The sequence below is a fragment of the Ambystoma mexicanum genome, chromosome 2p (genome assembly GCF_040938575.1).
Source record: "Ambystoma mexicanum isolate Mex_15411 chromosome 2p, UKY_AmexF1_1, whole genome shotgun sequence".
Taxonomy (NCBI): Eukaryota; Metazoa; Chordata; class Amphibia; order Caudata; family Ambystomatidae; genus Ambystoma; species Ambystoma mexicanum.
Genome location: NC_090923.1, coordinates 1,416,213,836 through 1,416,226,297, shown reverse-complemented (window position 1 = coordinate 1,416,226,297; position 12,462 = coordinate 1,416,213,836). Strand labels below are relative to the sequence as shown.

The 12,462-nt window shown below is 44.7% G+C and overlaps 1 protein-coding gene across 1 annotated transcript in view; it reads right to left on the bottom strand.

The window, feature by feature from the left end:
- Positions 1–1,071: 1,071 nt before the first annotated feature.
- The window catches only part of LOC138567569 (uncharacterized), a 197,869-nt gene continuing 186,478 nt past the window's right edge, over positions 1,072–12,462 (bottom strand). The window contains exon 2 of the mRNA XM_069645921.1: positions 1,072–2,959. Within this exon, the coding sequence (XP_069502022.1) occupies positions 1,308–2,959 (1,652 nt within the window). The 3' untranslated portion in view covers positions 1,072–1,307. The remainder of the gene's footprint in view (positions 2,960–12,462) is intronic.

Sequence of the window (12,462 nt, the reverse complement as noted above, 5' to 3'; positions counted from 1 at the left end):
GTGAGCATTATTGCCTAAACTCATAAACAGCCAGAATTGCTCTCTTCATACTCATCACCTCCCCTGCATTTAATGTGGGCCATGGGGGATTGATGATGAGCCATTCCCATCTGGCCAGTGGCGTCACAAGGAATCAAATTTAGGAGGGGCACAGAGGGGGCCACAGACAAAAGTAAGGGGGTCGCCTATAAAAGGGCAATGTGTGACATCAGAAGCACTCCTGAAGAGAATCTTTTGTGCACAACAACTACCACACCCCTTTTGTGCACCTCCCCTACCATCAGAATGTAGGCACTAATTCATTAAGTAACTAATGACCCATCATCAGCGTTTTCATGCACAACATTCTGATTGGAGGGGCTGCTCCTGGCTGCAGGGGGAACTTAACAGCTCTTCAATGTTGTGTGGCAGCATTGATTGCAGCCCTGTGTGTGTGCTGTGCTGATGGACACAGCACTGCAGACAGTGCAGAGGAAGTAGCCCAGCTGAGGTGGGGGGGTACAAGGGAGGTGCAGGATTTCAGAGGAGGGGCTCCCCTAGCGACACCACTGCGTCTGACCACAGCCTGTCTGTAGCACTGAGTTTACCAGAATAAAGGATGTTTCAGTAAAGAAGCTGTGCAAAGCGTCTTATGTGAATAAGGTCTACCTTATTTGCAGGATAGAAAAGATGCACGATGAGAGCCTTTTGTTGGAGGCGTGTTTCGTGTAGCAGAATAGCACAATGAGGGGATGGTTAATTGACATTTCCACTGGTTGAAGATGGCTAGTGGGTTTCCAACTAAGAGGGCTAGAAAAGGGGGGTGTGGGTTACCCCGACAAAGCGGTTCTATGTTCTTAGATCAGTACGTTTATTTTTGCAGCGTTTTCTGCTGAATATTTTCGGCCGAAAAAACGAATCAAATGTTTGTTTTTATTTGCCCCCCCAGCCCTTCCCTATTATCTAGTCCCTATTCCCCACACCCGTTACCCCGTATATCCCCTTGCCTACCCCCATATTTTTGAGAGTTTTTTGGTCAAAAGATTTCAGCAAAAAACAGCCTGGTGATGTAACTACGTGGTACCAACAAAGCTAGCCCAGGTATGTTTGCCTCATTAACGCAGCCATGGGTACATTGTAATTAACAATATCCAGAACTCACTATTTAATAATGTTTAGATCAAATAACGTTTGTGATTATTAGAAAACTTAAAAACACTTTCGCCAGAAAAATATTACGTGGTACGAAAAGCAGCACAAATGCATTTTCGTGTGCTTTCACAATCCAATTACGTGGCCTGGGAAGGAAGCAGGCAGCGTTCAGTGGTCTAGGCAGTTTTGAAGAAAGATTTATGAACCAGCGCTGTTTGTTTTTTTGTAATTTTAACTTTAGATTGGATTTTTTCTTCTGGCAGCAGTTTCTCTTTGTTTTGTATCTTGGTTAAAATCACAGCTTGTTCTTTGAGCTCCCTTAAACACTGTACTCGCTCAGAAGACCCATGGCCACCCATCTGCTCCTCTCTTTTTATCATTACATCAATGTATTCGGGAGTGGTCAGTGGGTCGGGCTTCAAAGCAATTTCTTTAAGACGTGTCATGCGTTTGCAGCATTGTTCAATAAGACTACCTATCGTTTCATTCACCACAAGACACTCACTCCGAATCCTCTCAATGACCTGCTCTTTGTCTAGGGCCTTCCCTTGTGCTGCTTCATATTTTTTTTTCAAATCTGCGTATTCTCGTGTTTCTTTTTGCTCCCTAGTTGTCCACCTTACACTTTCCAGTACGTGATCCCCAACCGCACAATTGTCTACACAGATTTTACAGTTTCCCCTAAAACCTATCATCTCACAAAAGTAATTAAAAGGATTCCCCACAACTACACAAGGATGGTGACAAGTTGACTCACACGTTTTGCAATTCATCGCAGATCTGTTAATTTTTTGTTTCTCCTTAATGGTGACCTTTACTTCATATGTAAAATCTTTATGTTGTTCCATGTCACTCCAGTGCTCTCTCAGCGCGTTCTCTGTCTGCCTCAGTTCTTGTAATTTTGTAAAGCCAGCTCTCACGTGATTCAAGAGATTTTGTAACGCTGTTTCTATCTGAGCTCGCTGCAACAGCACTTCATTGGTTAAAACTAAGCTTATAGATGTTAATGTTTCCAATTGCTCAAAGAACATCTCCATGCTTTTAGTTGCCATTTTCCACAGCGCTGGTGATTCGTCTGCAGCATTATCTTCAAAAAGTGTCCAACTGTTAAATTTGAAATATGTCACAGGGCCATTCTCTTTTTTAAGAAAGGGATGTTCATTCCCTGAAATGGAGGCTAAGGCTGGTGGTTCCCCGGGATCCGCAAAGGTGAACATAAAAAGTATGTTATTTGCTAGATTTTTGCCAAATATGGAATACACTAAATTATCAACATATTTCCTTTCCTTTGTCAGGCGTGATGATGAGGCCTTGATCACAATGCAAACCGCGTTTAAATGATCGCTATATTCAGGAGAAGAGAAAAACTCTTTCAACTGTTTCATGGCCATTTTATCTTTCTCCGGTCCAGAAGTAGTTGCAAATCCTGGTGTATCTACAACAGTAATGGGGAAGGGGACCCTTGACCCCTGGTGGCAATGGATCTCATAGGCAGTAATCATGCTCGTCTGGCTGTAGGCCTGGCTCTTGTTTGTTTGTTCATCTAATAATTGGAAGCGGAATTTATCCTTCCATTCTACTCCCAGGATGTAGTTGATCAAAACGTTGATAAGTGTCGACTTTCCTGCGCCAGTTTCTCCAAGCATCAGTATGACCTTTTCATTTACTTTTACACGTTCTTGTCCAATAGTCAACTTTTGGTACACGGCCTCTCTTACAAATGACTGTTTGTATGGGACCTTGTAGACGGATATATTTCCAATTTGTTTTTCAGGCTTTGCTTTATTGAGATTATATGCTAGCATCAATGCTTGTTTCGGGGAAAAACCTGAAAAAGGGCAGAGATGGTGATGTAGTTAATAATTGTTATATACAGTTTATAACTTCATTTTACAACAAAACACACATATAGTGCAATTCCAAACGTTAAACGTTGCCTTTGTAAAAACCAAGTGTTCACATCTGTTAGTTTGTCCCCATGTGTACTTTTAAAGTTTGTAAATACTACTGGTAGTCTGGTCCTACTGTAGCTTGCCCAGGACACACATTTTTGTTTTTCTGATACATATTGTTACCCATCAAAGTGGCAGGTTACCATTTACATTTAAATTCCATTGCTTTTGACTGAAGTCCATTCCGGGGCAATACCCATTCGTGTGTGGCACCATTCCAGACAGTTATCAATTGGACCTCAAGCCCTGACCTTAACTGCACCCATTAGGACTCAAACACTTCCCCTTTCACTCTTTGATATGGGTCCATGCCCCAACCCTGAACCCGACCTTTTGGGGAGCCCACTAAAACAATGTCCCAACAAGGCCATCTTGTGGGTCAGTGTGACCCAGTGATTGTCTTAATTACATGCTCTCCACCATTTTGGAGGGTTATGTCATACAGATTAACCCCAATCATGCTGCCCTGAATGAGTGAGCAGGGAAAAGGCACTCACTGTCAATCATCCCATTCCAAGGGTACAACAGTTCTGGGGCAACATTGCACATGGCAGCTGTTCTTATAGGGACACTTTGAGCACACTTATCTGAATATTCAAGTAGAGCTTATAAGAGCCAATTACTCTCTCATTATCAAACCTCGAGGACAGGGAAAATCATTCCTGATCTCCTCCTCTATGTAATCCAGACGTGGACCCCTTGCTCACTGTGCCTTGGAGAGGCTTAGCTTCACTCCCTGAGGAGGCCCCAGAAGGCCGAAACACACATCTGTGCCTGCTGATGACACTCTTGTTCAGAGGAGAATTGCCTAGCATTTCGGTGCTGAACTGCCCTTGTGGGTGGGACAAAGACTGATATGCAAATGGATATTTCTCCTCTGAGAAGGGTGCAGTGAGCTAAAACGTGGAAGAAATTCCATAGAACAGGGTCTTTGACCCATGTTCGTTCTCAGTAGAGGGGCTACCACACTCTTTTAAAACACATATGTGTACTAGCAAGAATCCTCCGATTTCATTTATAATGTAATATAAATCTGCCATCTGCTAGGCAGGTTGCATTACGTGAACATCATATAATGAATGGACCAAAGTTAGGTCTTTTTGAATCTCGCCAGGTTACAAGTCTTGTTTGATCAAGCTTGGGATGTCTTGTGTCAGTGACGGTCCCCAATGAATTATGGATAGCAAGAACCAATCAGAAACCTCTTTAGTGGCGCTGGAAGTAGGGTTCCTGGGGGCACAGTGTGCCAACGTTCCATAGACCTATGTAAAAAACCTGTGCGTTGTTAACTCCCACCTTCGCAGTGAAGGAGATGATTCCAGACAACTGTTAGGCATTCCTTATTTGCTGAGACACAAAAGACTAGTAGTTCAGTGCAGGAATTTGACGTTTTTGTGAGCTCTATGGATTATCTTGCTTTGCTTTGCGCTCAATTCTGGCACTGCACTTGCTACAGCCTAATGTTGCCTAACGTTTTGTCTAATACGTAAGAGATTATTTACAAGCATTTTTGTTCATGAGTATAATCTATGAGATTTTATTAATGTATATTTTTTGTAAACCTTTAACACAAAAGCAGACACGTTACATTCGTGGACATTAGGTATTGTGTGGGGGCAAAGGGTAATCGTGACAGGGCATGCCCTTGGTAAAGCAATGAGTAACACAAAAAGGATGGACAGTTGCCAACTGGGTAACAATTTCGATGAATAACAGAGGTCTGGTATGTTTTCCAAGGTCAGGAAATTAACCTGTTCTTTAACATAAAATCACCGGGGTTCAGGGCACAATTTAAGGTTCCTGAGATCGGAACTACTGTAGGTTTTAACGCCCACAGACTAATGAGAAACATCCGGTTACGGCAACACTTTGGAGAACGCGATCTAGACACAGTGCAAGAGAACAAGACACCACTGGTCTACACCCAAAATCAACCTATTATCCTCCCACACCATCTGCGGAGTCAATAGTTTTTGAAAAAGCCTTTTTTTAAAAACTAGAGGAACTTGAAAAGGAAGACAAACCATGTTTCCAAAATCTTTCGAAACAGGAACAACAAGCACTACAAGGCTTAAAAAATAATGTGGCATTAACCATCAAACAGGCCGACAAAGGAGGGGCCACAGTCATCATGAATTCGGGAGACTACGATGCAACGGAAGCGGCACTATTGAATAACCCCAACCACTATAAAATTATGAGAGGCGATCCGACACAGACACTGAGGCACACCATCGCCAACATATTGGAAGAAGCGGCGTGTGAACAACACATTAGTGCAAAAGAGGCAGTGTTTCTTACTCCCAAATTTCCAAAATTACTGGTCTTTTACGCCTTGCCCAAGGTGCACAAGGGCATATCACCCCCCCCACCCCCCCCCCCGGGTAGGCCTATTGTAGCAGGAATCAACTCAATCCTGGAACCTCTCTCGCAGTTCGTCGACTTCTTTCTAAAACCAGAAATCCCGAAAATGCAGTCGTATTTGAAGGACACAATGAGTGCCCTGAATCTGCTACAGGGAGTCTCCTTTGACCCCACGACCCAATTTTTGGTGACATTAGAACTCGCATTATCTACCTTACAGAATGCAAATGTGCTCAAGCATTGATAGAGGAGACCAATTATAAGGAAGGAGAAAGCTACATATACCATAGCATGGAAAGTGGATGCAGATTAAAAGCTACCAGGATGGTGTCTGTATCCAGACAGACTTGAGATTAGAAGTGGGACATTGTTTTCAAATAGTGTTGTCATTAGAGATCAAAGGAACATGTGCCTGTAGTGTGCAATTGATCAATTTTCACTACTATAGTGTAAGTAAGACTGTAGCTAGTGAAACCATGTGTGCAGATTTTATGAAGATCATATCCTGAAAAGGAAATCCCTCTGCAGGGCTCACAATTTTGAAAGGTTTAGGGACTGCCAATTTTGAGAGGTTAGGCAATACAAGATTATTTGAGATGCCCAGGATCACACATTGGTTAAGGGGTGAAGCTGTGATGTGCGCCAACTCTGCAATTTCTGCATTTGAACATTTTCGTTTCCAGTACTTACCATGAACAAAAATAATCTAATTTTATAAAACTGGCTTGGAAAGTACACAAATCACATTACCAAACATGACCATTTTAAAAAACGAAATATTATAGAAGGGTGGTAAGCAAAATGCGAATGATTCTAGCTTCATTCTCTCCATCATCAAGGGAAGTTTATAAGTACCAGCATACCGATTGATGTGATTTAACAGATTTAATCTGGGGTTGTCTTTTGTATTTTAAAGCATTAAATACTTCCAAAACGCTGATTTGTGAAATTGTAATTTATAAATGTGCAGAAAAATCTTTGACTTTTACAAAAAAGCAAACCGTTTTTTGTGTCAAAGGAGCAGACCTTTAAAATATGCTTGCCCGAGGCCTGGAACATCTGGTCCGCTCTCTTCTGTCCACCACCCCTTCCACTCAAATGGCCTACATAAGAAAAAAGATCAACTAATGGCCAGTGGTCGAAGTGAGCAGGAGCAGTTGGGAGCGCCGTTCGTGTAAGAAGAAATTGAAGCTTGCACTGCAGTGCACTGAACGTTGCCTTAAACAGCAGGCGCATTTGTTTGGGGGGTTATATTGCTTGTGGGATGGAGCTTGGTGATGGCATTTGTGGGGTGTGGGAGCAGGCCAGCAGGGAACATAGTTCCACTATTTCTTTTCATTCACTTCGACCACTGGTAATGGGCTAACTGATGCCAGCAGCATGCGAGAAGGGAAACATCACAGAAAACAGCACAGTAATGTAAGAGATATTACATGATTTGTCCAGGATCACCGTATCGTCTGCTGGCAAATCCAGGATACAAGCATGAACGCTTTGGTTCCACAGACTTGAATTTGGATACTTATTCACCACTTGGTCTAAACGTGTATGCTCATCATTGGAGGTGAATGCCTACGTTTTACAACATCCCATCTGCAGAAACCAATTTCTGGACCTTCATCATACAGATGTATAGCTGCTCCTATAAGATGCAGGTACATTGCTGATAATAGCACCTGTTGTGTTGCAAAACCAAGTACATATAAAGGCAGGTTTATAAACTTCAAACACAGGAAAGACCCGGCCAGCCTTACTGGAATGTGCTATTCTAATCCTGCATATGAACACATATCTCTGCAATGAGTGCTTAACACACTGAGCTAACCTCTGAACCATTGTGGCACTTAATATATCAATATGCATTTCAACTTTGGCTATTGCACATGATCAGCATAACTCCCTCAGGAAGGAAAGAATACTACAGGGGTTGCGCCATAAGGAACACACATACTATGTATAACACAGTGAAAACATAAAGCATCAGATGATGAATTGATCAAGGCAGAATGTACTTGTCAAAACAGAGAGGCAATAGGTTTAGCGCTTCAGCCGCATGCCATAAAATATCCTGACATGTGCTATTTGAGACTGGTGAACAATGGAATCTTACTTCTTTAGATCAGGCAGTCTTGTGGGGCCCCTTACAAGGTGGGGGCCCTGGGCAAGTGCCCCTTTTGCCCTCCCATAAAAAAGTCCCTGACTGTTGCAATATAGCCCTCCTCCCTCTCATTAGCGTAGGTCAGTTACTGAAGCCATTCTTGTGCATTAGGTGCTACGCCTGATTTCCAATATTTGAAAATACATTTTTTTGCTGTCATGCAACCCAAATTAAAGAGCCTATGTATTTTTACATTCACCTTTCCGATATCACCCAAAAGGTATTTAGGGGGCGATAGTGCTGGGGGTAATTTCATGCAGCAGTTTTGCAATCTCTTGCCAGAACTGGCCAATCACGGGGCAATCCCAGTACATATGGAAGGAGTCAGCATTGGGTCCAACACACTTTATGCACTCACCACTCACATATGGTGTACACTTCGAGACATGGGCAGGAGTGTAATGTAGTGTAATGTAGGCGATTTAGTATCTTAAACTGTATTAACTGAAATTTTACATTAAGAGAAACCTCTTTCGTTAGGCGACACCATTGTGTCCACTGATCATCCTGTACCACTACTTTCTCCCATTTCTCTTTTGCCCTGTTAGCTGTCTTCTGTTTGGATTGGTGTGTCCTGTATAATTTAGATAGACGCCTTCCAGTATCCCTGCTCTGCACTATCATTTCAACTGGTTCACACGACTCTGGTTCCTGAGGGAACGAAGGCCATGTTCGGCGGGCTGCTGCCCGCATCCTAAAAAATGGCAATGATCTAATTGGGTTATCCCCTAGCTTGGTTGTAAAGTCCTCGTGTAATACAAATGATCCATTCAGAAGCAGGTCGTCCAGAGTCATCTTTTCAACTGGGTCCCACATGTTCTTGATGGTGTTGTCGTAAGTAGGAGGAAGTCCCGGGTAATTCCATAAGGGAGCAGCCCTGCAATATGTGGTCGAGATGTCAGATCTTTTAAATAGTCTGGACCACGCATCCACCGTCGTGCGCACCGGGTCAAATGAAGACAAGTCACTGTGGCGGCCCACAAGAACTATAGATTTCAAATTTGATGAGCGTCGCTGTAAGACTCCAAGGTCTGATGCACTGGGTCGGGGACCGTGGAGTACCAATGGCCGGCAAACTGTGCCTGTGCGACAATATGGTAAAATTCAAAGTCGGGTGCTGCCAGGCCGCCCTGATCCTATGGCTCCGCCAATTCCTACCACCTCAGTTGTGGCGTACCCGTTCCCCAGACATAATCTGTCACCATTGATCGCAACCTATGGAAGAACCTTCGCCCAGGCCAAATTGGGACATTACTAAAATAATATAGTAGCTTTGGCGCCAACACCATTTTAGGTAATGTGAGCCTTCCATACAGGGATAGTGCGATCTTTGTCCATAATTGTAGCTTATCCGGCAGGACCCCGAGATAGACCTCATGATTATCTTTGAACAGAGAGTGATGTGTGCGCAAGCCTGTTATGCCCAAATATTTAAATTGGAATGGGACCCATCTGAATCTCGATAGATGTGTTGGCCTCAGAGTAGCATCAGTCGCTGGGAACAATTCTGACTTTGCCTCATTTATATGGTACCCTGAAAAGAACGTGAACCGCCAGATTTCCTCCATCAATGGTGTTATATTTTGTTCCGGATTTTGGATGTATAGCAGTGTATCATCCGCATATAGGGAAATAATCTGGGGAGGGCTTGCTATACGGATTCCCCAATGACCGTGTCTATCCCTCATTATGCGTGCTAGTGGTTCGATTGTCAGGGCAAAGAGTAGAGGGGAAAACAGATATCCCTGCCTCGTCCCCTGCTTTAAATAAAAGGCGGCTGATCACATACCGTTGGTGCACAGCTTGGCGGTTGGCTCGGCATATAGCAATCAAATGAAGTCAATAAAGGGAGCAGCAAGTCGCATCCGCCGCAGGACTGCAAACAGTAACCTCCATCCGCGTCCACCGCCTTGGTCCTCGGGTCTATCTGCGATACAACACAAAAAAGTCTGTGCAAGTTAAATGCAGTGGATCTCTCCGGGATGAAACCCGATTGATCAGGATGGACTAGTGTCGACAAGTATGGGAGCAGAGGGGTAGATAGGGCCTTAGCAAATACCTTGGCGTCAGTGTTAATGAGGGACAGTGTCCTATATGAGGTCATTTATTCAGTTTTAGAAGAACCGTAATAACTGCCTCAGATAGTGTAGGTGGCAGCCAGCCAGCCTGCAGGGACTCTTCCCAAACCTGTGGTAACTTAGGAGCCAGCAATTGTCGCATTTCTTTATATAGTTCTACACCGATACCGTCCGGGCGAGTGGCTTTTCCGGACACCAGAGCCATAATTGCTTCCATAATTTCCTCTAGTGTAACTGGATGATCAAGAGCTTCCCGAGCCTCGTTTGGAAGGCCCTGCAGAGGGATGGCCTCCAAGTACTGATTTAAATTCTTCATCAGTACACACATCTGTGTTAGCGTACAAAGCCTGATAATATTGCTGTAATTCTCGGTTAATCTCCTCATGTGTAGTTACCATTGTGCCTGACTGTGTTCTAATCCCAGTGATGCATTGTGTGCCCCTCTCGCCCTGGACCACCCCAGCTAAAAAACATTCCCAGTCTGTCTTCCTCACTGTATCATAGGGCCTGAATGGGCTGGGCCACAAAGCAAACTTCCCTTTCAGCCAGTTCCCTACATTTCAATAGGTTCCCTTTAATGAGCCCCAAGAGGCCCTATTGTGTGTGACTCCATAATCATTTTCTAGTCATCGTAAGTCTGTCTCGACTTCCCGCATGTTCTTCCTGACCTCTCTGAGACCCGGAGGATGTGGAGATTAATTCCCCCCTTACCCATACCTTAAAGGTCTCCCACACAGTGGAATAACGAGACACTGAACCCTCACTCCTCTGAAAGAAGTCCACAATCTCATCCCATAGTCGCAACACCAATTCTGCATCAAGGAGACATGACGTGGGCATCCTCCATAGTGGTTGAGGGATGCCAGGTCCATCCCATTTTATTGTCAATAATATCGGGGAGTGATCCGAGTTCTTGGATAAATCATGCAACCCATCACCCGTGACATCCATCGTGCAGAAAGCAGCCAATAATCAGTCCTCAACTAGGCATAGTGGACTGATGAATAATAAGCAAACTCGCGCACCTCTGGGTTACGTTCCCTCCACACATCCACCAGCTCCATTTGTGTCATTATCTGGTGTGCCATGCGTCCTGCCCTTGACAAGCCCCGCTGTGAATCTCGAGCGGTCTAGTGCACAGTCCAGTATTATGTTAAAGTCACCTCCTCAGATAATAGGGGTGATGGCCCCTCCCATCAGGATTCCTGACACACATCCATAAAATTCGGGATCATCAATAGTTGGGCCATATGTATTGACCAACAAAACATTCACTCCCGCTATCACCCCCCATAATATCACATATCGGCCTTGAGGGTCTATGCAGAATTTTTGCTCCCAGTAGTTTAGTGTGCGATGTAGCATGGTAATCACCTCTCTGGCCTGGGATGAATAATCATTGTATCCCCGTTGATCTCCCTATCCCGGAGCGAACCCCTGACCGAGTGACTTTTGGGCATGGGTTTCCTGCAACATCACTATCTTGGGGCCATGCCGATTTTAGTATGCAAGAACCTTCCGTGCTTTAATAGGGTTATTGAGACCTGGGACATTCCATGTTAAAAAATAAATCTTCTCACCCATCTCTTACATCTGTGCTATATAACATACTTGACGTACCATTAGTGTTCGTAACCGTGTCTGTTTGTTTGCTAAACTTAACATTTCTAATTTGCAGCCCCCAAACGTTCCCCCTCCCACCTGCATTTACTCCAGCCCCCCACCCTCACCATGTCCCCCAACTTCATGATGTACTCTCTTGTCAACTGTGATAACTTCCTGGGGTGCGTCGTGAACAACCATGGCGCTCTGAAGGTGGCAGCGCCACCATGCCCCCACCATTCTTCCATTAGTTGTTCCGAGTGATGATATTTTAGTTCACATCTGTTGGAGCTAGGCCTTAGCACATCTCTTCACTGGCCGTCCTCCCCCTGTGCCGTCTCCTGACCGGGGTCTGGGTTATGGTCCTTCCTGTGGTCCCGTGGTGGCAGTGGTCCCATGGTGGCAGTGGTATCGACGCCTCCACATATGTGACTGCATCAGAGGGGTTTTCGAAGAAGTGTGCCCGACCCCCGTAAAGTATCGGTAATTTAGCTGGGAACTTGAGGGTGTAAGGAACTTGGCCCAATCTTAGCAGTTTCTTGACTGGGCCAAATGATCTTCTCTGTATCTGTATTCCAGCTGCAAAATCAGGATATATCTATGGATTGTAGCATCCTCGAAACGCAGAGTGCCCTGTTCCCTTGCTAGTCTTAGGATATGATCTCTTTCCCGGTAATTGAGTAGCTTTGCGATGACAGAGTGCGGGGTGGGGAGGGCCTGGTTTCAGGATTGGCACCAGTGTGCGGTGAGCTCATTCCACTAAAAAGAACGAGAAGAACTTCTCTGATCCGAACAATGTTGTAAGCAAATGTTCCACAAATGGTTCCATTGGCCTGTTGTTTGCCGCCCCGGGAACCCCCACTACGCACACATTATTGCGTCTTGAACGGGATTCCAGGTCATCGCACTTACCGCAGACCTTCTTCATGTCTGACTGCAGGATAGCTATGGCACAGTCGTGCACTCCAACCTTGTCCTCCACTTCCCCAATCCTATTTTCTGTTTCCGTGATGCAGCCCTCTCTTCATCCAACTTAGCTTTTAAGGAACTGATGGTCGCCACCACGTCATACAGTTTACTGTTTACGGAGAGGAAGCCCGCCTGCTGTGCTGCCATCAGTTGGTCTTCCCGGCCCTCATTTCGGCGGACATTCGGGTCCCCCTGTTGTGCCGGGTTG